At 38.9% G+C, this 25,823-nt stretch overlaps 3 protein-coding genes across 3 annotated transcripts; all 3 read right to left on the bottom strand.

Moving 5' to 3' along the window:
- Window positions 1–2,848: 2,848 nt before the first annotated feature.
- Window positions 2,849–7,533, bottom strand: Y-h (yellow-h). Its single transcript, XM_018032047.2, has 5 exons — window positions 7,264–7,533; window positions 5,361–5,500; window positions 4,858–5,187; window positions 4,539–4,788; window positions 2,849–4,457 (listed from the first exon to the last, which is right to left on the bottom strand). Exons 1-5 carry the CDS (start codon window positions 7,301–7,303, stop codon window positions 3,517–3,519), a joined length of 1,701 nt encoding a protein of 566 aa, XP_017887536.1. The 5' UTR covers window positions 7,304–7,533; the 3' UTR covers window positions 2,849–3,516.
- Window positions 7,534–11,679: 4,146 nt separating this feature from the next.
- On the bottom strand, window positions 11,680–13,939 carry LOC108629504 (major royal jelly protein 1-like). The gene is made up of 6 exons (XM_018032229.2): window positions 13,597–13,939; window positions 13,366–13,529; window positions 12,919–13,134; window positions 12,489–12,766; window positions 12,185–12,317; window positions 11,680–12,109 (listed from the first exon to the last, which is right to left on the bottom strand). Exons 1-6 carry the CDS (start codon window positions 13,802–13,804, stop codon window positions 11,840–11,842), a joined length of 1,269 nt encoding a protein of 422 aa, XP_017887718.1. The 5' UTR covers window positions 13,805–13,939; the 3' UTR covers window positions 11,680–11,839.
- A 607-nt stretch (window positions 13,940–14,546) lies between these two features.
- Window positions 14,547–23,924, bottom strand: LOC108629390 (uncharacterized). Its single transcript, XM_026817329.1, has 11 exons — window positions 23,641–23,924; window positions 21,952–22,450; window positions 21,682–21,784; window positions 21,509–21,597; window positions 20,553–20,845; window positions 19,861–20,105; window positions 17,245–17,532; window positions 16,894–17,072; window positions 16,029–16,483; window positions 15,599–15,842; window positions 14,547–15,413 (listed from the first exon to the last, which is right to left on the bottom strand). The coding sequence occupies exons 2-11, from the start codon at window positions 22,447–22,449 to the stop codon at window positions 15,225–15,227; spliced, it is 2,583 nt and encodes an 860-aa protein (XP_026673130.1). The 5' UTR covers window position 22,450; window positions 23,641–23,924; the 3' UTR covers window positions 14,547–15,224.
- Window positions 23,925–25,823: the final 1,899 nt, after the last annotated feature.

The raw sequence follows: 25,823 nt of genomic DNA, 5'->3' as shown, positions 1-25,823 counted from the left end.
TAATATGACATGACTGTATGACATACTGTGATCGACGACAGACATAATTCTCAATATCTCCTTCTCGGTCTTCAGCTTCAGTTTATTATCGTCAGACTCGATCGTTTTCAAGGTTTCCAAATTCGTCACTACGTCCCTCACACTTAAATCCTTGACGATCTCCGTCAAATGCTGACTACCGACCGATCCTCCACACTGCTCCGCGTACAGTTTCGAAAATATGCTCGCCTCCCTTTCTGTGGATACCTTGAAGACCTCCTGTGCCGGTTTATTCTTCACCATTATATTGCTATCCAGATTCTGACCATCCTTCTTAATATTTTTCAATATATCCAAATCGTTTTTTAACAGCTTCTCTATCAAAGGCAAGCTGTTGCTCTTCAGGAATTCCGCTCTCTCGTTCGCCTCGTTGCAAGAGTGGCAGTTATCCGTGCACGGATTATTATCGGAAGCGTCAGTAGAGCCCTCGTTCTCCGTCGTTGTTCTCTCAGTCTCGGGACTTCCGTTGGGCGTGGAAGTCCTTATAGTCGCATTGCCAGATAAGCAGTACTTTTCTATCTTGTCTTTGAAATCATCCAAGATGCAGTTGCAGTTGAACAACGCTTGCAATTTTACGGGACTGCAACTCTTCTCCACGGCTCGCCTCCCATGCCTCGCGGTGTGAACGACCTTGCCCGAGTCCCGTTTCCTCGATAGGGACCCGGAGATATGTTTGCAGTCCTTCGAGAAGCAGGAGTACTGCTTCATTTGCTTCCCCCTCCACTTCGTCGACGAATGTTCCGAAATTATTTCTTCCGAAGAATTGTCCTTGGGTGTTCGCGGACTTCCAGTAGATTTCAGCCCGTCAGATCGATCGCTCTAAGTATATGATATAAATTTTCTCGTAAACTTTTTCCTGTCTGTTTAAAGGGTTTTACCTCAGAGAAATATTTTTAATTCATTTAACTACCGATATTCATTAATAAATAGGAAAACACTTACTATACTCGGGTCAATGTCTTGAATATCCCCGATCGTATCATCCGAAATTTCAATATTCGGTTCAGCTTCGTAAACTACGTTATCAACTTCGTTATCCTGTTTATCGGTGACTCCGCTGTCCGCGACTTCGCTGTCCAAAGCGTCTTCATCCATAACTTGATCCGTCATATATTCTTCCACAGTTTCATCCTGCGTTTCATTCTTCGTTTCATCTGCTCCCCTACTCGCCGCCCTGTTCTTCACATCTTGCAAGATTCTCGATATGTGACCGCCGTAATCATTGACCAACGAGAAGAGCCGAGACGTGTTCATGGATCTCAGGCGAGACTGATTGTCCTCGTCCTCTGTCAGTCGTCTGTCATGCGCTCTTTCCCTGATTCTGATAAGTGCATCCTCAATATCTTGCTCGGTGATCCCTAGATACTTCATGGTCTTCTGCGCCGGTGTTAAGTTCGGATCGTCGAAAATTGAATCGTGCGTGTCGTACGTCTCGTAGCTTTCGTAAGACAGCAACGTCGTCAACGATCGCGTTCTGTATTTGGAATCGGCGAGTTTCGCGTACAGTCGGCTGGTCATGAAATTCGAATCGCTTCTCAGTGATCTTTTGAGCGTCTTTATCTTCTCCGCCTGTCGCAGCTCGAGGAACATGCAAGAGTTCGAATACCAATTGTAGCTGGCGAGAACTAAAACGAAGTTTGTGAAGAATTTGTTTAAATGTTTAAGTTTGCGTAAAAATCTGTGGTCTGTAAAATGAAATTGATAACGTCACTTACGAAGAGGGACCACTTTAACGAGAACAAATTCGAGAAAGATAGGGAGGGAGAATCTCTTATCGTACCAAAGCAGAAGGCCGACCGCGATCACGATCACCTCGAGCACGATGTTCTTGAAGAAGCTTAGGATCAACCATGGTAGCAATAAATTCGGCTGGCTCCATGTTATTATAGGATAAATGTTCGTCATATAGGTGAACGTGTACACGTGGGCACTAACGATTCGCGTGATCACGACCCACGATAGAACTATCGATATAAATCATTCGTTAAGTAATAGATTAGAAGGAAAGAGAGAGAATAGAATCGGTCTTGCGTTCTAACCGGTTTTAATCGTATCCTCGCCGATCACGTCGAGAATAAGAGTTCCTTGCGATAAAGACAAGTTCCAAATTTGTTCGAGCTTATTCGTCCATTTTATGGGACTCCAGTCCAGAGTGCTATTAACCTTTGAGTGCGAAAACACGCTCTTATAAACACTTTTGTTCTCTTTCAAATCTCATTCTTGGTATATACTAATTCGTTCGAGTATGTGAACCGAACGTTATGAAGGTTAAATATGAAATGCAAGGCATGGGGAAAAACGAGCTGATAAATTATTACGAGGGAAGGAAATATCGGCAGGGGTGGTTCTCCTCACCAAGCCTAATATGTTCATTATCAGTCGTTCGGTTTGAAAGGATAGACCAATGAAACGTCCAAGGAAGCTAGGCATTAGTAACGCGAAACTGTCGAAGAAGCCGGAGGGCCAGCGGGTCGTCGATCCTACAATAGCCGATCATCGTCGACTCGATCCGTTGTTTAAAGAGCTCTCGATCACTGAAACCTCCGCTCTGAGGGATCACCCGGGGAATTTCGTGGGAGGGGGAGGGGGGCTTCGTTCGTTCACCGTTCACGTTAATTTTGACGCGTTCGTCCTCACCGCTAGGATTTCGTGTCGTACTATTTCGAGATAAACAATTGACATCTACGAAAGTTCATTGACAAATGAGAAATTCACGGAGTGACACGGGATGTGCGTCGCACTTCAATCGGAGAACACGAAGTAAAAGGGAAGGAAGAATTAAGGATGCAGAAAATAAATTCTACTACTGTTTAATTGCTAAACCATTTATTCGCCTCGCCACGTTGAGCGAACCTTGAGTTGTTAGAAAGTCGCGACCAGAGCACATGTTTGTCGATTAGCAAAATATCTTAACTGCACGACTCTGTGTATAACAACACGGAAACATGAGAGGATCTTCTCATTAGAGAGCAAACGCGGTTCATTTTTAATTTACTCGGTACACTTCATCTCGCCGCAATCTTAATATACACGTTTCATCACTGACTCATTATTATACAGAGTATAATACAGTGGAACTAAAACCTCGATCGCGTTGACTAACGCGATTGCTTCGAGTTAAGAACACATAGTGAACTCTTCGTTACTCGGGGGATGAACTCGAGGTAGTTGCTTACTCTACTCTCGACAAAATAATCTATTCACATTCATCCTCATAAAAACAAAGAGTCTATAATCTTCGACAGATATTTTTACTAAATTCCCTTTCAAGTCTCTCATTAATCTACTTTGATAAAGTTTAGGACTGTTGGGAATGTTACTTCAAAAATTATGTTACAAACTTCTGTAATATCCAGAAGATTTCTTTTATAGTATAAACCCTTATCCAGTGTTATACTATACGGAAATAGCGAAGTATTTTAAAGAAAAATTCCCAAGACTATCCTGAATTCAGTCACCGCCAAGTGACACTAAGTCTCAACAAGATTCATCGTACAGGTGCTCGGAACCAGGTACGACGTAACTAGGATCACAGACGGTGTCCTTGACAGCATCCTTGACATTAGCCCTGAACACCCTATAGTTAATCTTGCTGCTGTCGATGCTACCATATAGATACATGGCTAGTCTGTTAGAGATCACCCAGACGTTCTGATCGTATTCATGATCAACTCTGATATCGTTTGGGAAAACCAAGGACAAATTGCTGGTCCCAATTACTCCAAGATTTTGTGGGATGTATTCTTTCCTGGTATCCCAACACCAAACGGAGTCCCTGGTCACCATATTGAAGAACATCACTCCGTTCCTGTCGATTACAGACCCTGAAGAATGACCATAGTCCTTGGCTCTGGGTCGGCCAATGGGCATGAAGTAATCCGTATTCTCCTCCGCTGTCCTCTTGTCGCGAAGAACCGACGTGGACACGGCAAATTCGCGAAAACTGGACATGGGATGGAAGAACAAAGTCCTATCGTTGTGAATGTCTACCGGACTCAACGCCAGACCGAAGATTCCATCGGTCCATTGGAATTTCAAACCGTGGAGCTCGTATTTAGAAGCCAACGGGTCTGGATAGAAGAATCGGTGCTGGAGCCTGAAGGAAGAGTCCTTGTAGAAGTCGTATACTAACAATCCATAGCGGAATACGTCGGAAGCGTAGGCTACTGCTAAATCGCAATCTTCGTTTCTAATGTCCACGATGATGTTCGCGTATAGACAGTCTTCTTTCACTTGATCCTCGGGTATGATGTACTTTCTGATAAGATTGTCGGTCATGAGGTCGAAGATATAGATTGCAGGAGGACAAACCAAACTGCCTCCTTTAGCTATGTCCACTTTGCCGGAGTCGAGAACCCAGAGACGGTCACATTCGTCTACCTGGACCCTGAAGACGGAGGTCAATCCATCACAGTTTCCTACGAATTAAAAAAATTCGCTTTTAATCATTTATTATACTCGTTCATCTATTTCTGATATTATCTGTAAACTATACTGACCTTTCTGATGCCAACTCCAATCTGGATATGGTGTCAGTTTAGGGCTCTTGGTCTTCGAGTTTTTGGGAACGGTAGCCAATGTCACTGGGATGCCATCTTTCCATTTGGGAAGAGTAATGAAAACTTTGTCTCTCCAAATTTCAAGCCCGAGCGGTAGATTATTTTCTGCGATGAAGTCACCGTCGTAGATCGCTGCATCTCTAGCCGCGATGCTGTCGTAGGCATAATCGATAGTGGACCACGCGTAAACCTGTCAGACAATACTTTCTTATAATTAATAGAAGAGTTCAATCGTATTAATTTTTATTTCACAGCTTACAAGTTCCATAGCAGGTCCAACGTAATCGTCCTCGATATGACCACGACCGGGATCGTAATTGAACCCGTGTGTCTCTAATTGGCTCACGGAGTACGGATCCGTTTTGAGTACATCGAAGCTTTTGCCGTGTAGCCTAGGATAGGGCCTCCTCTCAAGAAGAGACGAAAAGAATTCGCTGGAATCCGGCGTCGAGCCGTAGAGATGATTATTGTATTCTGGAGTGGTCGGTAGCTTATCCACCACATTCTCTTCGACTTTGGGTGTGTTGCAATTTATATGACCTGGCAATTCCTCGTGGCCCGAGATCAGGGTCTTGTAATTCCTCAGAGACTGAAATAGCCAGTGTATGGCATACAATACAAATTAAATAATAATACGAATAAAAACCGTTCAGTCTAAAACTGGACGACCTTGATTCTCTCTCCACGAGTCTAGCTTATTGGACACGCTAAATTTTGTACATTTAGTTGGAGAAAGTAAAAACGGTTGAATTATGACAGTACCGAGCGAAAGCCCGAAGACACGGTCCTCTGGCTGGTCGTTTCAAGATCGCGTGAAAGCGCATGACTCCCAGGCTGGATCGCGATCTCCTGGAGGCCGAGAAGGCACATCGACATTAGCCACGGTACCACGTTCGCCATGCCTGAAAAGAAAGGAGATTCCAATGTGTGAATGCGGGAACGGCGACGACCTTCGCTGACCGATTTCCCAACGAAGAAGTTCGCTCCGACCTGGTTATCGCGATCGTAACAGCTTAATATCACTACCCCCGGGCAATCTGATAATAGTTACGCAATCGACATTGGATAATACTTAAACGGCAGATAAGTTCGTGCACGTGATACTTATTGTTAGACTGTGCATTTTACACATTAATAAAATCATAGTAAATATGTATGTGCTTATGAAATATTAAAAGTTAAATGTTCACTTATATTCCGATATACATCATGCTTTTAATAATTCCTATTACAACAGTTTTATCTCGCGTACAAATATACCGACGTACGGAGTGCATTTACTTCAGTCAATAATTGTGTATTAAACACTACAACGGAATCCGTGATTTTCAATTATTTACGATGAGCACACAGTTGCGAAACCGGGGTTAATTATCCGCTCTGTCTGAATGCTACGGCTGATGTTCTTTGACATTTAACACTGCCGGAGTACCGAAGTCCAATTCATCTGAGAGATTCATAACGGTGTCTTTAATGAAATTGAGTCTATGAAAGTCATCGTAAAGGAGAACAGATGGGTGCGACTTGGCGTTCGGTTGCAAGGATGCCCCCATACTTGGCGATATCGTGACATGCTTTTACAATTATCGTTACTTTCCTATCGATTCCTCTGCTAGTCAGCGTGCTCTTCTCGATCGTATTTACGAGGCAACTCGTTCCAAATGAGTAAACTCTATCTTACTATCTTCGAGTGCGAAACACTCGTTACAGTTTTTTAAATTCATGTTGAAACTGAACTTTATTATGTCTTAAATCGCCAGGTCTATCTTGACGTAATAATGAATACAATACATGTGAATAATCGTAATTTAGCTGCGAGATAAACATCTGTTCTCAAGACATATACTGCGTTAATTAATTAATTAATTAATTAAAGTCCACTCAAAAACACTAAAATGTATAAAAGCTGTAATTACTTTCGTTTAACACGTGGACGTTAATGAAAGTCAATGTTGATATAAATTATACCGAGCAGGTGCGTTGCATAATTGTAAGAAACAATGGTAGCGCGTAATTAACTGAAGCGATTTAAGTTGCCTAACAAGGATGATAAAATGAAAAGTGTATACGTTTACGTAGCTAAGTAATTTCGTGGTTTAACTATAATACTTTCAAGGTAAGTAATCTCGCATTCGCTTTCCCCGCGAAGTAAAATGTTTCTGTACCGTAATACCTAACATAGCTAACGTTCCTCACTAATTCGATTAACATTAAAGAACAATGAATCAATCGCTTGAACCTAGGAGCTTCGAGGACGCGTCAGAATCTAATAATAAAAATCGCTGGATTAATAGTTACGATGATCATGCGTTTTTTCGTAATTACAATTTTCATTTGTCACCGTATGACATTGTTCAAGACGAAGCGCAGTAGTAGTCAACAAGCAAACTTTGAAGCTTGCCTGGTATGAAAGGATGACGTATCAAATATTTTTATATCTTCACGAGAAGATGTTTTTATACTAATTAATTTATTATAAAATATAATTAAAACATGAAATGTATCAATCTTCTATTTATTATCGACTGTATAAATATGAAAAACAATGACAGGCAGTAATTAGGTATACAAATTAGCGCATGAATACTTACAGTAAAAAAACAAAAGATTAATTTTAAGAGAGTCTGCGAAAGAAAATCAGTAAACGATTCGTTGATCGAAGTACCTGGAAGAATCCTCGGACTATCGAGAAGAGCTTTCCTCATGGTGACCCAGTGACTCGTAACGCCGGTAGAAACCTCGGTCACACCAATTAGAATAGAACAATGCTTAAGAGAAACCGCGGTCAGGTTTTTGGACGAGAGGATCGCGAAGCAACACGCGACTGATGGTCGGATGAAGATGTTCGTTCAGGAGATGAGACCGTGGATGCTACCCGACTACCATATTCACTATCCGGGTCATAAGTGTGTCTAGGTGTACTACGAAAGGAGAGAATGGCGAATCCCTTCTCTCGTTGAAGATTTTCCCTCTCATCCGTGGTACGAGGCCCCGCGGTATAGGTCATTGGCGGCGAGTTCGTGAAACCAGAAAAGGGAGCCGCCTACTATTCCGATTAAACTATCCAGAACGCTGAAAATATCATCTGCGATCGTTAACTGGAGCAACTATCAACCGGAGAACGCGTTTGAAGAATCGCGTTTGTTCGACGACCAAGGTACGCAGGTTCGATTAAAGGTGATCCCAGGGATGGTGACATTTCAATGCTACTGGACTACTTACACGGCTATGTTCTTCTAGAACCTGTTATTAACCGTGATCGCAAATGGTGGACAATCAACACGATAATTTGTCTTATAATAGCTTCATCTTCTATATAAAGAGTTTTTTTTTTTTTAAGTACATTTCAACGCGAGGATCTCAATCGAGATTCTCGGATTATATTATTAATGAAACGATAAACGACGACACGAGTGTTGATAATCAACAACTAATAAACCAGACGAATTAATTAAATGAATGAGCTTTATTACCCTGGATGTCGTAAATCATGTTCCCGTATCTCTGTCGATTGAGTCATACTATCATCTTACGGAGCATCGTAGCTACTCGAGCGTAACGTTTCCTCGCAATCCGCGCGATCGGCGAATTCGCTACTCGCGCCGATGCTCGATATTTAGAGCAAGTTTTGAGCAATCGTTCGCCGGTTTCGAAAGTGGGAGTCCAAATGCACCGGAGCGTCGTTACGCCAGCATTAATCTCGTGAGAACTCTTCAAGTTTGTTCGATCGACGCAGATACTTACCCGCGGCCAGAAATGAGAAGAAAGAGGGACAAGTAAGGCAGAGATAAATTAGACGCAGCGTCGATGAGACACTCGTACCCCATTCAAGGTAAAAGTATTTCACACTCGCTTAATGATCGGTTAGAAAGTGGAGGCGTTTGATTGCGTGGCTGTTGAACGCGTCGTAACTCGGTTTATGTCTCTCTTCATAAGCCTCAGGACATATAGAAACATCTGATAGAATCGGACGTAATAGGAATATAAATGAACAAATTACAATTTGTGACATTTTATTGGATAATAACAAAGGGATCTCGTGTGTCTCAGTGCTTCTTGTATGATATTCATTATAAAATTTTTTCTAATAGTCACGCATTTTTAATATTTGTATTTGTAATAATATTTGTCAAATTTTTTGATAGATTATTTTTTGATAAATTATCTATCTTCCATGTTCGTGCTTTACGCGAAAGCTAGGGAAACCGCGTGGCTTGCGTAATAGATAGCACTTACTTTTTTTCAACAACGCAATGCCGTGAAAATGTTTAAACAATCGCGCGGTCACGTTTTTCCAGGAACTAGTTTGGTTTACTGCATAATCCTAATTTTACGCACTTGCACGGCGTGCACGTTCGTTCGTAAAGCCCCATTGAATTTTACGACGTTGTGCCAGACGCATTCTTTTTATTTCGTAATATGGAAACTTTAAAGTTACGGCTAATTGTATAAATGAATTTATATCTACTGAGGAATGATATGGATTCATATATTCACATATTTTGCTAATAATTTAAAGAAGGGGTTAATTAATATTGAGACCTACTTGTACCGAATGAGCCACGATTCTTGGAGGACCTCCGACCCAGGCAGTCATGTTGGTAGTTCGCCGTGGGGTCATTCAAATCGTAGACGAACGGATGATTCGGTGAAATGTAGGCATAGTTGTTCCTTCGCTCGCTCGTCCATCCGTTCAGCGACCAACCGTTGTTTCCGGCTTGCGATCCGAAGCTCCTCTTTTTCCTCGTCATGTCATGTCTACGAGAGACGAGACGATTAGCTGCACGTCTCAATTAGGAGGCGCATTTAGGTCGCCGAGAAAGTGTCGTAGAAAAACATGATCGGAGCGTAATTGCGTTTAGCGCGGCACCATTCAAGGTGGAATTTCATAATAGCTCGTTTATTCGCGTTAGGAAAAGAACGTGTCGCTAGAATTTTTCAAGAATGTTATTCACAAATAACTCTAACTTTTTCTCCGCGTTGATTCAATTTTTTAAACAATGTAATTTCCATGTCGTTTCCAACGTTTTTTAATTACAGACTTTTGAAAAATGTGTTAACTTTCAAAGCTCGTTTTTAGCGGCGACTAAAACGTTATTCGCTCGATAGTTTCTCAATCTAGTAGGAAGAAAGAGAATTAAGTATAGAAGAAGAAAGATTTCATTTCTTCCCACGCTACCACTGCTTAATTAAACAAAACGATAGAACTCACCGTTAAAGTGGCAGGTTTTCAATGGAGAAATAGAGTATTTAAAAGGAGTCGATAGTTCTAAGTACGAAGTCTTAAGTACGAATGTCAGCACAGGACATAACCATCACATTTTCTTTCTACGATGATATCGCATTTAAGGTAACAAGAAACAGTAATTAATCCACCGCGCTTATTTAATCGCATACCAGAAAGCAGAGCGTTAGCGCGTAACGGAAGCGCTTCGGAGATCCGTGCCCACGAATGTGCGTAGAGCAGACGCAGTTCATTACCATGCACTTTCCCTTTTTATTTCTGTGCATCTTCCGTGAAAAAATTTTCCGACGATTATAAAAAGCCTTCTACATTTCAAATGATCTTGACCGTTTACTAGGAAAAAGTGCGTAACGAATCTGAATGAATCGAGTGACATGCGAATTTTTAGCGATTCGTATCGATTACACAAAAGTCAAGCTCATGGTCATCGAACTGATCGAAAAGGTAAGAGAAACGAATGATTCGCATTACCCAAGACGGTGTTTCGTTCGTTCCGATGACTCGCTTCTCTAATGACGCGAGACTGTGTGAATTTGTTATGAACGTGAACAACTTTCCATCAGATAACTGCCAATCTCTGTTTCACGAGTTACTTCCCGGATCAAGAACGCTAGCGTTTGATCAAGAAGGAACTTGTTTGTAATTGACTTACCTTGTCCTGTTTCCAACTCTCGCACTTGACACTACAAAAAGTGGAACACTTTTTCTAAAATTAATTAATTTTCTCCTCTTTCACTTTTATCGATCGATTAAAAAAGTACAGTTTAATCAGAAAGTTTTTCAATTCCGTTTTGTTTACATTTGAAGAAACGTTATAAAAGTTGTCTGTTATAATTCCGTAAACGTGAGATAATCGAATGAGAACGATGCACTGATCCGACCGCTAGTATTTAATCTCACTGACTGACAGGCGGGGACCAATGGCCAGACTGAAATTGAATCGGCCGAACCGAGAAAGCAGAAAGCAACGTGTTTCTTATGCCTACACCGCCTCTCATTTCGTCACTAGTTTTTTATATAAACTCGGCCTCGTTATCGACGCATCTATTTTGATTTGTGATCGAGCATGTAATTATTACGTTAGTTCCTGGACGTTACTTCATCGGGTAGCTAGACTCGATCGTTATACCATTCACATTCGGCGCTTCTTTTTATCTGATACGAACCCAAAAAAGAAATTGGTTACGCAGTTGTTCGATATCGATGAAATTCAATCTAAAACCATTGCATAGCCATTTTCACTTTTTGCTAAATAGGGTGGTTAGAAAAACTAATGGCACGTATTCGTACGTAAAGCTATGTAACGAAGCCGATAAAAAGTTTCTCTTGGTACGCTGGTAAATTATATTATAAATATAAATAGAGAGAAAGAGAATGTCGACTTACATGAAACGAAATTTAAAATTCTAATAACAAACAATATTACGAAATTCGCGACTGAATTCGTTTTTTCAATAGGACCCTTAGGCTACGCGGAGTGTCCTTCCAGTCACTTCGATTGCCCAACTGATTTTCGAACTCGAAAAATAATTTTCATTGGAATCGCGTTGCGTAAACGTATTTCAAATAAACGGGAATCGATGTCTCGTTAAATCCAATGCTTTTTCATTCTTATATTAACAAAACCGGTTCCGACTACTAAAATGAGTTTTATTGAGATCTAATTTATTTTCGGCTAGTCAATTAATTCAAAGTACAAGTACATATAAGGAGCAGGGAAAGTTTGGGTTGTTCCAATCCTTAGACAGAAACCACAAAACATGTGAAAGTTAGGTGATAAAAATAGAACCAAAAGTGGAAACTAAACATATTGTATTAGTATTTTTACCATATAAATTTGACATTATATAGAATATACATATAATTGTAGTAACATTTAATGGAGAAAATGTATATTAATTCACTGCGTATTTATCGAAAGTGCCACAATTACCCATTGATATAATCTAATAAGCGGTAATACGAGCGTGGTTTAATGGTCATTTCACATCAGTTATTAGAATGGTACACGAGGTCCAGGACCGAATAGCCACGGCCAAATAGGAGGAAACACGGGAATTTCCCTGTAGGGCTCACAAACAGTACCCTGTACCAACTTCTTTACGCTTCCTTTCAGTATTCGAAAGTTCGGTTCATTATAATTCAGGGTTCCACCTACTATCTTCTGATGTCTATTCGTCAGTACATAAAGCTCCTCGCAGGATCCCTGTTTAACTTTCATGCCACTGGTGAACTGCAGAGTCACAGGATCTTTAGCAACTGTTCCCTGCAATTGTTCGATAATTATTTTAATTTATCCAGTTATTTAGTATCAAAAATTTATGAAGATGCGGTTACTAACAACGTATTCTTTTGTCCTTGGTTTACGTTCGTACCAGCAACCAATCGACGTGTCGCTGACACGTCCGGAGAAAAGAATTCCGCTCTTCGACATGGCTTTGGCGCTCTCTTGAGTATACAGAATATTGTCATAACTAAAATCAAGTATAAACTTTAAATCCTATTTAGATTTTGATATGATTTCACGCATTTCTCAGTAACTGTTGCTCTTAATAAGTTGATCATAACTTTTTTGGTATCAGTTTACGAAATGAAATATAAATTGATTTCTTCAAAAACAATGATTCGTTTGTCTTTGTACTCACGTCGTCACTTTCAAAGATTCCCCCATCGATCTCTTAAGGATGTTGGTCTGGACAAAGCCAATGGTATGGGAGGACATGGGGGTAAAGTAGAGATTGCCCGTCTGCTGAGACAAAGCCATTCCCACGATACCATCCTGCAATGTAAAGCTTTCTCCCTCAATCGTGAATTTCGTGTATTTAGGATCATAGTTGAACGCACTCGACGTCAAACGTTTGAAAAAATGTCTTCTATCGTCGTAATATATCAGAGCGTAACCATCAACATCCGCCACGTAAACCTGTTAATAACATTTATACATACAATGATTCATAAACTTTGTCTATAAAAATCAATAAAATCGTCTTAAATAAAATAGTAGAAATAGAACAAATTCTTTTTTGTTATAATATAAGAAAGGTTGCAATTGTTTTGTGGGAAGGCGAGACTCACGATTGTATTTTGACAGTATTCACCCCTGGTGTCAACCACAGGTGTGACCAATAATCCCTTTCCAGTAGTCGCGTTGACCGCGATTTTCTCCGGTATCTTGATCCTCTTCAACAATTTCGAGGTGTTCAAATCGAAGGCGAGTAACTGCGGGTCGCAAATCGGATTATCGTCGACTTTACCGTTGTCCAAGACCCACAGTCTGTCGCATTTATCGATCTGCACATTGTACATAATTCAATTAAATCTATTTATTTAAACATTATTAATAAACAACAGAATCTCGTGCAAAATAAAAGATTTGTAATATAAATTTAAAAAGTGGACTTTTCTTTCAAATTAATGTATAATTTTGAATATCTAGTATTGACACGCACTTTTCTATGAATAAAATCTGAAATAAATAATACGAAATTCATAATCTAGTGATCATCATAAATATTTAATTACCGCAACTCTATAAACGCTTGTGATCGAGTCACAGTTTCCAAGCTTGGCCCAGCTCCAGTCAGGATACGGTTTCAGAAGCGGCCCGCCAGGCCCAAGTTTATCGGTAACAATGTTCAGCGAGGCTGGCACACCCTTGGCTCTTATCACAGTAACGAAAGTCAAATCTGGTACAAAAACAATCATTCTTTATCTATGCACAAAATTTAAACACATATTCAAATCTAGTCTTACCCTTCCATTTATCCACGTCTATAGGAGCCATACTTTTATAATTATATTCGCCAGATTTAATGGCTTCATCTCTCTTTTTTTCGCTACCGAAATCGTAATCAAAATACTTCCATTCGTGAACTACGTCCAATTTTTTAGCACTCGAAGAATCTACATTCCATTGTAAAAATATGCAGAAGCATATTAATATCAACCAACGGGGCAACATGATTTTAAAATTCTAAGAAAAATATATTTCCTTCACGATTTTTTAATATAAGTGTTAAAAATGTCGGTTGTAATAAGTATCATTAATTAATGGTATGAAATGAAAGCTAACGCGAGTCAACAGGTGAATACAGAAGTGTCACTGTTGAGCACACAATATAAGTACGGGCGACGACGACCTTCTATGCTGTACAGAGATAACAGGATAGTTGTAACTATCACGAACCACACATTTTTCCTTGATGTGCAAGCATTATCATTGCTTAAAATGCATTAGGTAATTTGTGGATATACGTATAACAAGCATAATATGGGAACGTAAATCGTAGGCTCACCCGCGTTATCGGGACTGTCTTATTAGAAAGAAAATAACAGAAATAATTATAATGAAACCACTTGATAATTTTTTCCACAGTGGAGGAGAAAAGCTGAAGAAAATAACTAGAAAACAATTTCCTTATATAACATATATGATGATAATGTATTTTCTAGAATTAATTATTATCATAAATGGAAAATAGAATTAAAGAAATTAAAATTATTTATACCTTGGATATGTATTTTGCCAAGCTTTTCAACTCAGCAGGGAAATAGCAAAGTAATTAAAAAGTCCAAGAAGGAAACCTCAGAAGAATTGTTGTAAATCACTGATTCTATGTGTTTATTTTAGCGATAGTTTGAATGAGTAACTTTTATTTTTTAAAGAACTTATTATTTTATTTTTTTTACTCATATACATTTAGGAAGAAAGTATTGCAAAACAATTTTAAGTATACGTTAACAAATAAACGGAAACAGTTTAGATAAAAACTGTGTACTGTGAAAAGGACGTGAGTAAGATCGCCATTTTTAGAAACAAAATTTTCCACTTACTTTTATTCGTATCTCACAGTAACAGAGAAAAATAAATTAGTATTTTACAATTCGATCTTAACATGTTTATGTAACAATCATAACAGTTCAGTAGAATTATTATAACGATAATACTTAACATAATATATGTATATACAGTACTTGAAATAACTACCGTGTACGATATTTAATTATTTAGGAACATTTTCAGTAATCCTATCATCGATTCCACAAAAATGAAATTGTGTCATAAGTTTAATTCATGAATCCATAAAAAGATCCAGTAATACCTTCAGCACCACGAACAGACTCGCAAAATGGTTACAAATAAATTCTGAAATTATTTCATCTGACAAATATTAGAACCTTCTATTGTTGCACCACAAATAATCCTGGGACCTCAACCAGAAAGGACATCGAAGATAACGCCAGTGGTCTCTCAGGTATGGCCGAGAATGATAGAAATGGTGATTTCTCTGAACGAACGATTTATCAAAAATCGAACATCGCCAGGACGGCCAATGATAATAATAATAATCATTAGACAAATGCTCGTGGTGCCAGGACTCTCATTGACTAAAGGGGAAGTGTGCCTTCAAAGCACCTACATCGCATTTGGTCCCGCGAACCAATTCATCCACGAAGCCAGCCAAAATCCGGAAATTAGTCTCGTTTGGATGCAACGAGCCGCTCATGTACCTTTGGAAGGAAGCCGTCATCACCCACAGCTCTTCTTTACCTTTTCTCGATTTTACTACCTGAAACAAAAAGTCATATATCGTGAAATTTTCTCTAAATTGCAAAAGTTTGACCAGATAAAGTTGAATACAAAAAATATATTAAATAATAATATTCAGAATATCAAAGATTGAATTCTTAAAAGAAAATTTAAATTGATGATACAAAGGTTTTATTTCGTATAAAAATCTGCAGTGCTAAATACCTTCATGCCTGAAGGAAATTGTAGAGTTTCCGGATCTTTCACAATTATCTCAATATTCTTGCCGCCGTACTCAGGATAATGCTTGCTGTTCCAACATCCAATCGCCAGGTCGGACATCAATCCAAAGAAAAGAACACCATCGCGGTCCATGGCCTCGGCGGCGGACTGCGAGGATCTCTCTTGCTCGAAGGGAACGAACGATCTTGCGGCGGCCTCGGAATTCTCTTTGAACGTCGTATGATTCCTGAATACATAGAAACGCATTCTTTCGTTGACCTCGCCAAACAATATTTTTATACCTTTGTGTAATTTCAAAAAACCGAACTTTCTATTTCAAATCGTATCTGAATTGCAAGTAAAGCCGCGATAGTTTTCTACGTCGTATTAGAATGAAGGTATCGATTTTTTTGTATGACTCACTGCAGTTTACCTAATAACAGAAGTAGGCACCCAAGACTCGATTCTGCTAGCCAACGAATGAAAGTAGAGTATCCTGTCGTTATTTTCAATCGGACCCAACGCAAGGCCCAGGATTCCGTCCATCAGATCAAACGTATCGCCTTTGATATTGAAAGTACCGTACGGTGGGTAAGGGTAGAACAGATTATTGACGATGTTCCACGATCTCGAATTTTGCATATCATAAACGAGCAATGAGAATCCTGTTACATCGGCTACGTAGGCGAACGTGTTCTGGCAACCGTCTCGGACGTCTACAGCCACGGTGACGTAAAGGGAATCCTCTTTGAATTGTTCACGGGGAAATGTGTGAAAAGCGATTCGTTTATTATCATGTAAGTCGAACACGTGAAGCTTCGGTTCGCATATTCTCTTCGCTCCAAGCACTCCCGTATCGAGCACCCATAATCGATTGTATTCATCGATCTATGAAAACCAGTAATAAGTAACTTATAATAAAGAAACAATAAAAATATCTGTGCAGGTTGTTATGAAAATTATTCACAAAAATTCTTCTTTAATATTGAAATAACAAATAAATTTATCTTTTAATTTCGATCATTTTCGTAATAACCAGCATATCGATAAGGAAAAAGACGAATAAGGCCAGGAAAGTAATTAGTTGAACTAGTTCGTTGATACGTTATCATTGTCATACATGGTTGCTGATCCGAACGCGTGTAAGTAAATAATGGATTTTCCTCTTGGGAAATTATTCAGAGGGGAACCATCGGGAAATGCCCATATAAATATTGGCTCGTTGGATATCTCTTCACTCTTACCGCGAAACATGAGTTTTACATTTTCGAATACTCAAATATTTGAAGACGTTTTACCTGTACTCTATAAACGCTGGTGATTCCATCGCAGTCTCCTATAAGATTGTATCTCCAGTTGGGATACGGCGCGATTACGGGGTTCCCATCGGCAGATACTTGATCGGTGACATAACCCAGGGTCACTGGCACGCCGTCCTGGAATCGTGGGATGGTCACGAACACAGTTGACTTGTGTTCTGAAATCAATATAAGTCAACAGATCAACAATTGATATCTAGTTTCTATTAAGAATTTCAAAAAAGAAATATTAGTATTTGTGAATGTCGATCATAATTCAATTTTCTTTTACCACGTTTGGAACAGAAGATAAATGCGATTGTTCGCATGGATAAAGTTGAATTCTTTTACCTCCATTATATACATCAACGTCAATAGGTAGCGGAGCGCCAGGTATGAAAGCGCCAGTTTTTATGGCTATCAATCTAGCATGTTCGTCCGGAAACGCAAATTCTAAAGCCTTCCACGAGTAAATATTCCTCAGCTTCTCGTGAGCTGAGGTGACAACTGCCGCCAGCAACAGAATTACTATGTTGAGTTGCCTCATCCTCAAACTGAACAATAACAGAATCATTACTGATACAATACTTAATCCTGCAAGCAATTTTACGTTTATTTGTGAGAACGAATCAAACTGTCAATGATTTTTTTCCTCGTAATCGTTTAAAGATAAATTACATTCTGACTAATATACGTACTTGTTTTTTTAATACTAACTCTTATCTCTTATTTTAATGTCAGAATACAATGTTATCTCTTAATCGTTTTCGTATGCTAATTTCGCGTATAAATTTGCACGTCCGAAACATTATGTTTTACGTTGTCGTTGTCGAACACTTGGGCACACAATGAATAATAGAAAAATACTGCCTACAAAGAATCTAAATATTTTTACTACGAATATTCAAATCTTATCGATACTGACTCGTATTGTTACATTTTAATTTGTTCGAAGATACAAAACGAAATTACTGATAAAAACTGGGAGTACTTAAAGACGATACAAAAAATGAAGCCTGGCTCACTTCCAAAATTAACCAGTACCGTTGCAAGAACGATCTCCGTTCGGTGTCACCTGGCTCTTCTTTTCTCATGCAACTTTCACCGCCGCTGCACTATAAAGGTACCAACGCAAGTTGCCAGAAACGAATTGCAATCGAATCTCTCTGAGACTCGATCCCCCGTCCCCCACAATAGTCAAACGCTCCTTATAATTATTAGACGATGACCCCTGCACGATAAGATTTAGCTCGTTGACACTTTTTCAAAAGTTTACGCACGCGATTATCTCTCAATAATAAGCAATAAACTTATCTAGTATTTCAATTTTAAATTAAAATCACGAAATGAATGAAAAAATATAATTTTTTAAATTCACGACGATGCAATAGAGTTTAAGAAATAATTTTTACTGATATTATGCTTGAAACCGATCCGCGCGTTTGACAAATTCTCTCGCGAGGAAAATGAGAAACGACCGATTCGTCGAAGGCGAGACAGAGCGGAACGTAACGCGCGGACAACGTCGCGTTCAAACGTCGACTGAGCAAACGGATGCTCGTGGAGCAACGATCTCCGCTTCGATCATGCATCTCTTCAGGAAGGCTGAGCCGGACGAGCCAGTTTCACGAAACTCGTGGCCACATCGCTCTCAGGTTTACCGAGCAGGTTCCTAAAATTCCGGCGGGCACTGCTTAAACCGGGTCGATCGTCGCATGAACAAACCTTCATAGAATTCTTCAAATTCCAATGATTTAATTATTTAACGACGAATTGGTTAAACATTGACCTAAGCCTGTGCGATGGGAAATGTCAAACGAGGTCAGTAATGGGTAAATCCCACCAGTAAGTATCACACGTTTCGACGAGTTCGAGTTTCAAACTTTTCCAGGAACTGGAATCAGTTAATTGAACATCTTCATACGAATGACTGAGGGCAGGTTTTTGACGTAAATTTTTTGTCAAACAACTGCGCTAAAAAGTAATAAACATTGGTTTTTGAGCTGAAACTATTGCAAAATTACTGCACTGCCCCTAAATTAAAAAAGATAAATTATAAGAGATAATTATGAAATTCTTATGACTCAACTTACATTACATAAATGCAATATGCATATTAATATCCTTTAATCAGCGATAGTAACGCAGTGTAACCACAGTAGAAGTAATTATACAATTCTTTAAATGTCATTCATCTAATAAGTGAATAACCTGGGGTTACACTCAATTTTTTTTTTTTATTGTCATTTAATGTGAAAACATGACATGTTTCCTTCTTTAATTGTTTATATAATATATGAATTAATTGATTCGTGTCGTTAATGGAGTGTTAATTATGGGCCTTTTACCACCATTATCTGATAGAACTTTGTTTTAATTGCTGCGAATGCTTACAGATAATGTTTTCTCCGTGCCGGAGTAAACAAAATAGTGATTTATGACGTCTGCGTTAATATCAATTATTATATAACTATGCTCGTGCGTCGGACTCTTATTTTTTATTAGATGACTATCTGCTGAGATAATTACCGACTTTCAATTGCAGTAATTATCCTCTTAGCGATATAATAAATTCCATGATTCTGGCAGCGAAAACCTACAAGTTAAGAGGTCGTAACATTTGGGTGTGGAACGTGGAAGGAGATTTAATATACGTTGTATTTCTAAAGAAATTAATTTATTTTTATTTTGTTCATGTATTATACATATTCGAAAATGATACAACTTACAGTAAAGTGATTGTGCAGATAAAGAACATGAATTATCGAATTAATTATTTCAACAAATCTCTGTGTTATACAAATCACTTGATCACTAACAATTCTACAGTCACAAATTATTTTCTAATAATCTTATTTTCAATTATTTTCATACTATACTTTGACTATTATTCGCTACCATCCATTACTAATCTTAGGTAATTTCAACATCTCGTAATACCATAATTTGACATAAATTTTTAGAAACTTAACGTGTTATTGTAGTAGTTTTGTGGAAAATAGGATTGAGTGAACGAGTTAAGAATCGTAGATTTCAATGGATGCTGCAAAGGCATCAGCCTCGTAATCCGAATGTTGACCTCGCGCGCGTTCACCTCCCGCCTGTAGAATTTTTGGAATCTGCTAGACAGCAACCAGAAATGACCATTGTCGCGATCGGCCCACCGAATATCGGCCACGAACTGCAGTTTCTCCGGACTGTACGCTAAGATCCTGACATAAATGAAATAAAAATAAAACCATGAATCAGCATCTGAAACTCTCACTTGATAAGAATTTAGATTGTAATATTTTCCTACTCTTCGTGTGCAATTTCAGAGACTAATGTTTAAAGATAACGGAGGCTGCGAAAACGACGCATATTCGTTAGAACAATACAAATCGCCAATGCAAGCAATTGCTCTCTGACTCACGTCCATTCATGGTACAAGGTTCCCGCTTACAATACACAATAGCTGCGGAAACCATAAACTCACTATTTCTACAATCTTATCGATTAATATTTAAAAAAAATAAATCTATTATTTAATAATGTTCAATAATCATAATTTGACATAATTAAGATCGATCTTAAAGTCTTATCGAAAGCAACAGATTGAAAGACGAGAGTGCGATAATTTTTGCAGCCACTGTATCAATGTCATAATAGCGATTTGTTACCTCTGTTGATTGGTACGCGGCTGCCATGCGGCGATCGCCGTTTCTGTGAGCGGCGCGAAGAGAATCGTGTCGTCGCGGGGGTCAACGGACAGGGCAAGGCCTTGACTGGACTTCTTGCCCACCAAAGTCACCGGCAATTGTTCCCCGAATGCTAACGGGCCAGCCTGAAGAGCCGTGGTTGGCACGCTGAACAGACGGTCCGTCGCCAGTGGCTGATAATAAAGTGTCCCGAGTCTACCGGAGAAACCCAGACCGACCACACCGTCCATCAATTCGAACATGTCACCAGCAATCTATTAAATAATTATTAAGAGTCTTCACAAAATTATAACATTAAAACGATTATAAGAAATATTCGTTAAGATAGAAAATAAAATTCACGTAACAAGTGTTAAAAATTATTGTGGATTTCATGCAAACAGAGTAAAATTGTATTCATCAAAAGTCGGAGGTAACAGCTAAAAATCTTGGCACGCGCAATATTTTTATCCTTTAGTTACGGGCATAAACTTTTATTCACGCTTGTGCCTCACGTTATTGACTGTTTGATTCCTGTAAATATTCCAACGGCGTGCAACGGTCACCCCAGCGTGAAATTCCTCGTTACTTCTTATCTAGTAAAACACGCAACGCAAAAACCAAGGCGAGCATTACGAGGCTCGTCTCGAACGCGTAAATATTATAAAGGGGAACCGCAGAATTCGCTTCAAGTATGTCATTCCAGAATCACCCACGGCGCGTTTATTTTCTTCTGTTACACCAGCGAAACCAACAGATTTTCTTATGTCCGTTTACCATTTTAATACTGTACCGTTGCATCAGTCATCGATTGACAAATGCTCTTGCGTTACAATTTTTCTTATCACGAAGAGAAATTACATCGAAATGAGAACTTCTTTATGGATGAAAGAAAACGATTATTCAAAACAGGAATTGTACATGAATTAAGATCTTACATTGTATGTTCCAAAATCTGGATTTGGATACATAGATGAGTGCAGCACTCGCCAGCTTCTATCCGTGGCCCCATCGAACACCAATATTCCTTAAAACGTACAAGATAGCAAACGTACAAGTTAGGTTTATCAGGAAAAGTGAAAAATAGATATTTTTAAGAAAAAAGATTTACCGGGTCCTGCAGTGTCAGATATATAAAGGAATACATCGTCACAGGTTGTCGCTGAAGTCTCATCAATAATCACGTTCGTCAACAACGTATTTGGTCTCAAAACCTATATAAAGAACTCACTTGATAAAATATTTAAAAAAAGTTTAATTTCATTTTACTAAAAATACTATTTAATTACGTATCATATCAGTTCTCTGTGTAAACTGTGAACGTACTAGTGACGATCGACTTTCTATTCAGAGTAATTGATATCCAGAGAAAGATACTCACCTCGCGTGGGAATGTGTACTGTCGCACTAGCTGATCAGTCTTCATATCGAACACCATTATTTTCGGCGGGCAAACCGGCCGGAAGTCGTCAATCGACGTTACCACACCGCTGTCGATGGTCCAGAGACGGTTGCATCTGTCCATCCTCGACCTGTACACCGAGATCAGCTTCGTGCAGTTGAAATCGCCTACGCCAGCCGAGTGCCACTCCCAAGACGGATACGCGCGTAGCTGAGGACTGCTTTCCAGTGGCAGATTCCTCGGAATATAGTTCAGAGTAGACGGGACACCAGCACGCAACCTTGGTACGGTGATGATGACCTTGTCCCAACCGATTTCAAGTCCCGTTGGTACTACATTCTCTGGACGATACTGATTAAGAAACTCCCTGTCGTACGGAAGTGCGAAATCTAGAAGTGGCCATTGCGCTACCGTCTCGAGGATCTCCGCGCTTGTCGAAGCGCAGACGAGCCCTGCCACGAGAATCGTCAGTAACATCCTGCGGTAGAAAGCAGATTTTTATACAAAAATCTTGCATAAATGTTAGCAACAATTTTTCAATCAATGGAGCGACACGATAATGAATGAAAAGTATAAAAAATACAAATATTATAATAGGTATATAATTATAATAAATATAAGGAAATTATTAAATCGCTTATTCAATTCGATGACATTTTTGCCAGGAATAGTACAATATATATTCTTGTTCATTATACGCATTCTTATAATAAAGAAATAATATTCTATACACATTATTTGTATACTTCTACACTGCAATATTTCTTCCTTTCATTCCTTAATTCACTTCGTTTGAGAATTAGTTACTCTGCACTGCTTGCATAAAATCATTTACGGTCTGCGTTAACATAAACCGTGCTATATTTGGAATACGTGGAAATGTCGGAACCACTGTTCATTAAGTCTCGTGACTATAAATCGTTATGTGTCTCTGTAACGTTTACTTTATTTATTGCCAATTACTAGTTACGTTGAAATTGTTCCACGCTCGAAACTGATAAATTTTAATCGCGTGAAAGTACGAAGGCGAACGCACGATTTTTGATTTGAAAGACCGATAGGAATTCAAATATCCTTTAGCGGACCGATTGAGCTTTACATGATCGCGCAACATTTGCCGGGAAAGTTAACGAACATCGATTTCCGTGTATTTTGTAACAATCGGCTATCACAATGACCGCGACACAATAGTGTTTGATCGGATATCCGTCGACGAGAGCATCGCGCGATTGCCTTTGGAAAAGTCTGTTCTGAGCGAATGACCGAATACTTGTTATTCCGGTTCAGAAACCAGACCAACAGAATTTTGCACCGTCTGCGGTACGGAAAAACAAATTATCCTCTGAATCATTGAACTTGATCTTGAACTCGCAAGATGCGTTACTGACGCATAAATTAATTATGGGAGTCATGCAAGGTCTCGCTTTTGATCCACGTAATATAGCTAAAGTTCCCACACGTACGACCCAATGGATATTCACAGATTTTATTCCTATTTCAAATAATAACTGAACATAATTGTGAATTAATATTCAGAAATGTAATTTTACACAATCACAAATGAAATTCAAGAATTGATTCTTCAGCGGCGGAGAAATAGATCTTCAAATGTAGAGAAGAGATTGAAAACTCACAGCTTATAATAAAAATTGCTCACAGAAAACCAACCTTGTTTCTAAAAATCGTCGCTCACAGAAAAAAGGATTTTCACTAGAACTTTAACACTTGAATTCTGAGGTGGTAGTGAACCAGCGAGGTGGTAGTGAACCAGCTCGAGGCAAGTGCGAATCGGTTCTGCGAACGTGTATCAAGTCCCGCTGTCTGCACGCCGACTGATCTAATTTTCCCTGCATCGGCACGAATCCTGCGGACCCAGCGACAGGAGGCAAGCTTACGGCAGTAAATCAGCATCGGCATACACATTGTGTAAGCGCACGTACGCTCCACCCAGCTCGAACAATCCTTCTTGACATTCAAGACTACACCTTCGTTAACGTAGTGAACGCGTTTTCACCAAAGGTTACTGCCGCATTGGTCAAATCAGGATGCTGGTTCGAATTACCTTTGTGAACTCAAGCTGCCCACGTATTTCCTCTCCTGTCATTCCAAGATTCTTGCAATTTAATTTAATAAAAATTACGACCACTGCAGTCAATATTTGAATTTAAAATTAAACACATTGAATTTCATCACCGTATTTAATTGTGCTAGTTTGAAATTTAGCATTTCTGATTAAAGACTATACACACAAGCGATTGTACTCCCAATTAATTTCACTCCAACTCTTTTGAAATCGAAATTCTAGAATTTCGATTAATATATTTGAATTTCATCATGTATGTAAAAAGTTCGGACCCCTGACTAAAACTGTATCGGAGAAAGCGATTTGCGGACAAAGGCGTACGCAAAGGCCACCGTTTAGCAACTGCGGTTACGACCTGGTATGCGGTATCAGAATTACATATTCCACACAAGTCAGGAATTAAAGGAATTTTATTTGAATTATTCCTGCTTGATATTATCTCATTATAATGAATGTGGTCGAACGATACCGGTTGTTATTTACTATTAGGAAATTCCCATAATCACATACAATCTCTTCCCGTCTCTTCACTGTCAGTTTTTTCTACTTTTTTAGGCTCCTGCCATCCAAAAACGTAAGAGTATCATTGGTGGGCGCGGTCCATTAGTTCCGGGGACTTTCGAACAGAGTTATGTACCAAGGACTTCCACAACACTCGTCACAGTACCACAGTTCGCCACAGTATCACAATTAGTATTTTATTCACTTTTACCAGCTGCAAATATGCTCGTACCAATCCTATCTTAATTGTTATTTCGTTCACTCTTCAACTATACCGGGGCCTTTGCTATAAATTAAAGGACAAATCGTATGCTTCGTTAGGTCAGAACAGGCAGTTTCACGGTATTAAATATAGCGGAACCATTACGTTAATCGCATAATTATTGCATTTATTGCATGAATTGTTATTAAATGAAAAACAAGTTGAAGCAAAAATTAATATAAAATGTACATCATTTTTTAACTATACCGCTCTTTGTTACATATTAAAAGACAAATAGTTATTCGATGAGAAACGATTGACGGTGTCGAATATAATGCAATTATATTGACATAAATCTTTATTGTAAAAGGAAGTAAAATTATATATTGTTTAATTATCGCAGCTTATCACTTAAATTTTGATTAAAATTAAATTCTCTAAAGGAGAGAGGATATTCATCGAAAAGCACTCGAGCACTGAATCGGTGCTGAAAAAGAATTCAATGCCATAGTCGAAGAACAATTCTAATGAAACGGATGCGATAAGGTCCCCTTAAGCCGATTTCGATCGAGACTAAGTAAGGAAAATTATGGGGTACGTGAACATTGCGCAAGAATTTTTCTCCACGCTGATACAAACGCGAAGAATAGAACATTTCGGGCTTGCGCAACCCGTTCGAGTTGAAATATCATGGGAATAACATAATCGCGATTACTCTTATGGAAGAACGGAAGCGACGAAATCCAGCTGTTTCCCTTCAACCACGGCCGATCATGCGAAACTTGCCGGATGTTCATCGGTGGCCATTCGTTTTCTTATTCATTAGTGACAATGCGTAAGCCGCGAGGCTGCAAAGCATGTGCTACTGTGAGGCCAAACTATAGTCGTGAAAGTAACAGGTAACAAATGTTTAGCGATCTGGAAAGGTCAGTCTTTTATACATATCTATAGGATGACGAATTTATATAAATAAATCTACAAAATTTAGATATTTATCAAGTTCAAATTTAAAGAACATTACGTAATATTTTCATTCACTATCTCTCTAATCTAACACGTTTAAAA

The sequence above is a fragment of the Ceratina calcarata genome, unplaced genomic scaffold (genome assembly GCF_001652005.2).
Source record: "Ceratina calcarata isolate Rehan_Ccalc_2016 unplaced genomic scaffold, ASM165200v1 scaffold569.2, whole genome shotgun sequence".
Lineage (NCBI taxonomy): Eukaryota > Metazoa > Arthropoda > Insecta > Hymenoptera > Apidae > Ceratina > Ceratina calcarata.
The sequence above is the reverse complement of the archived record's forward strand: the minus strand, read 5'-3'. Positions and strand labels throughout refer to the sequence as shown.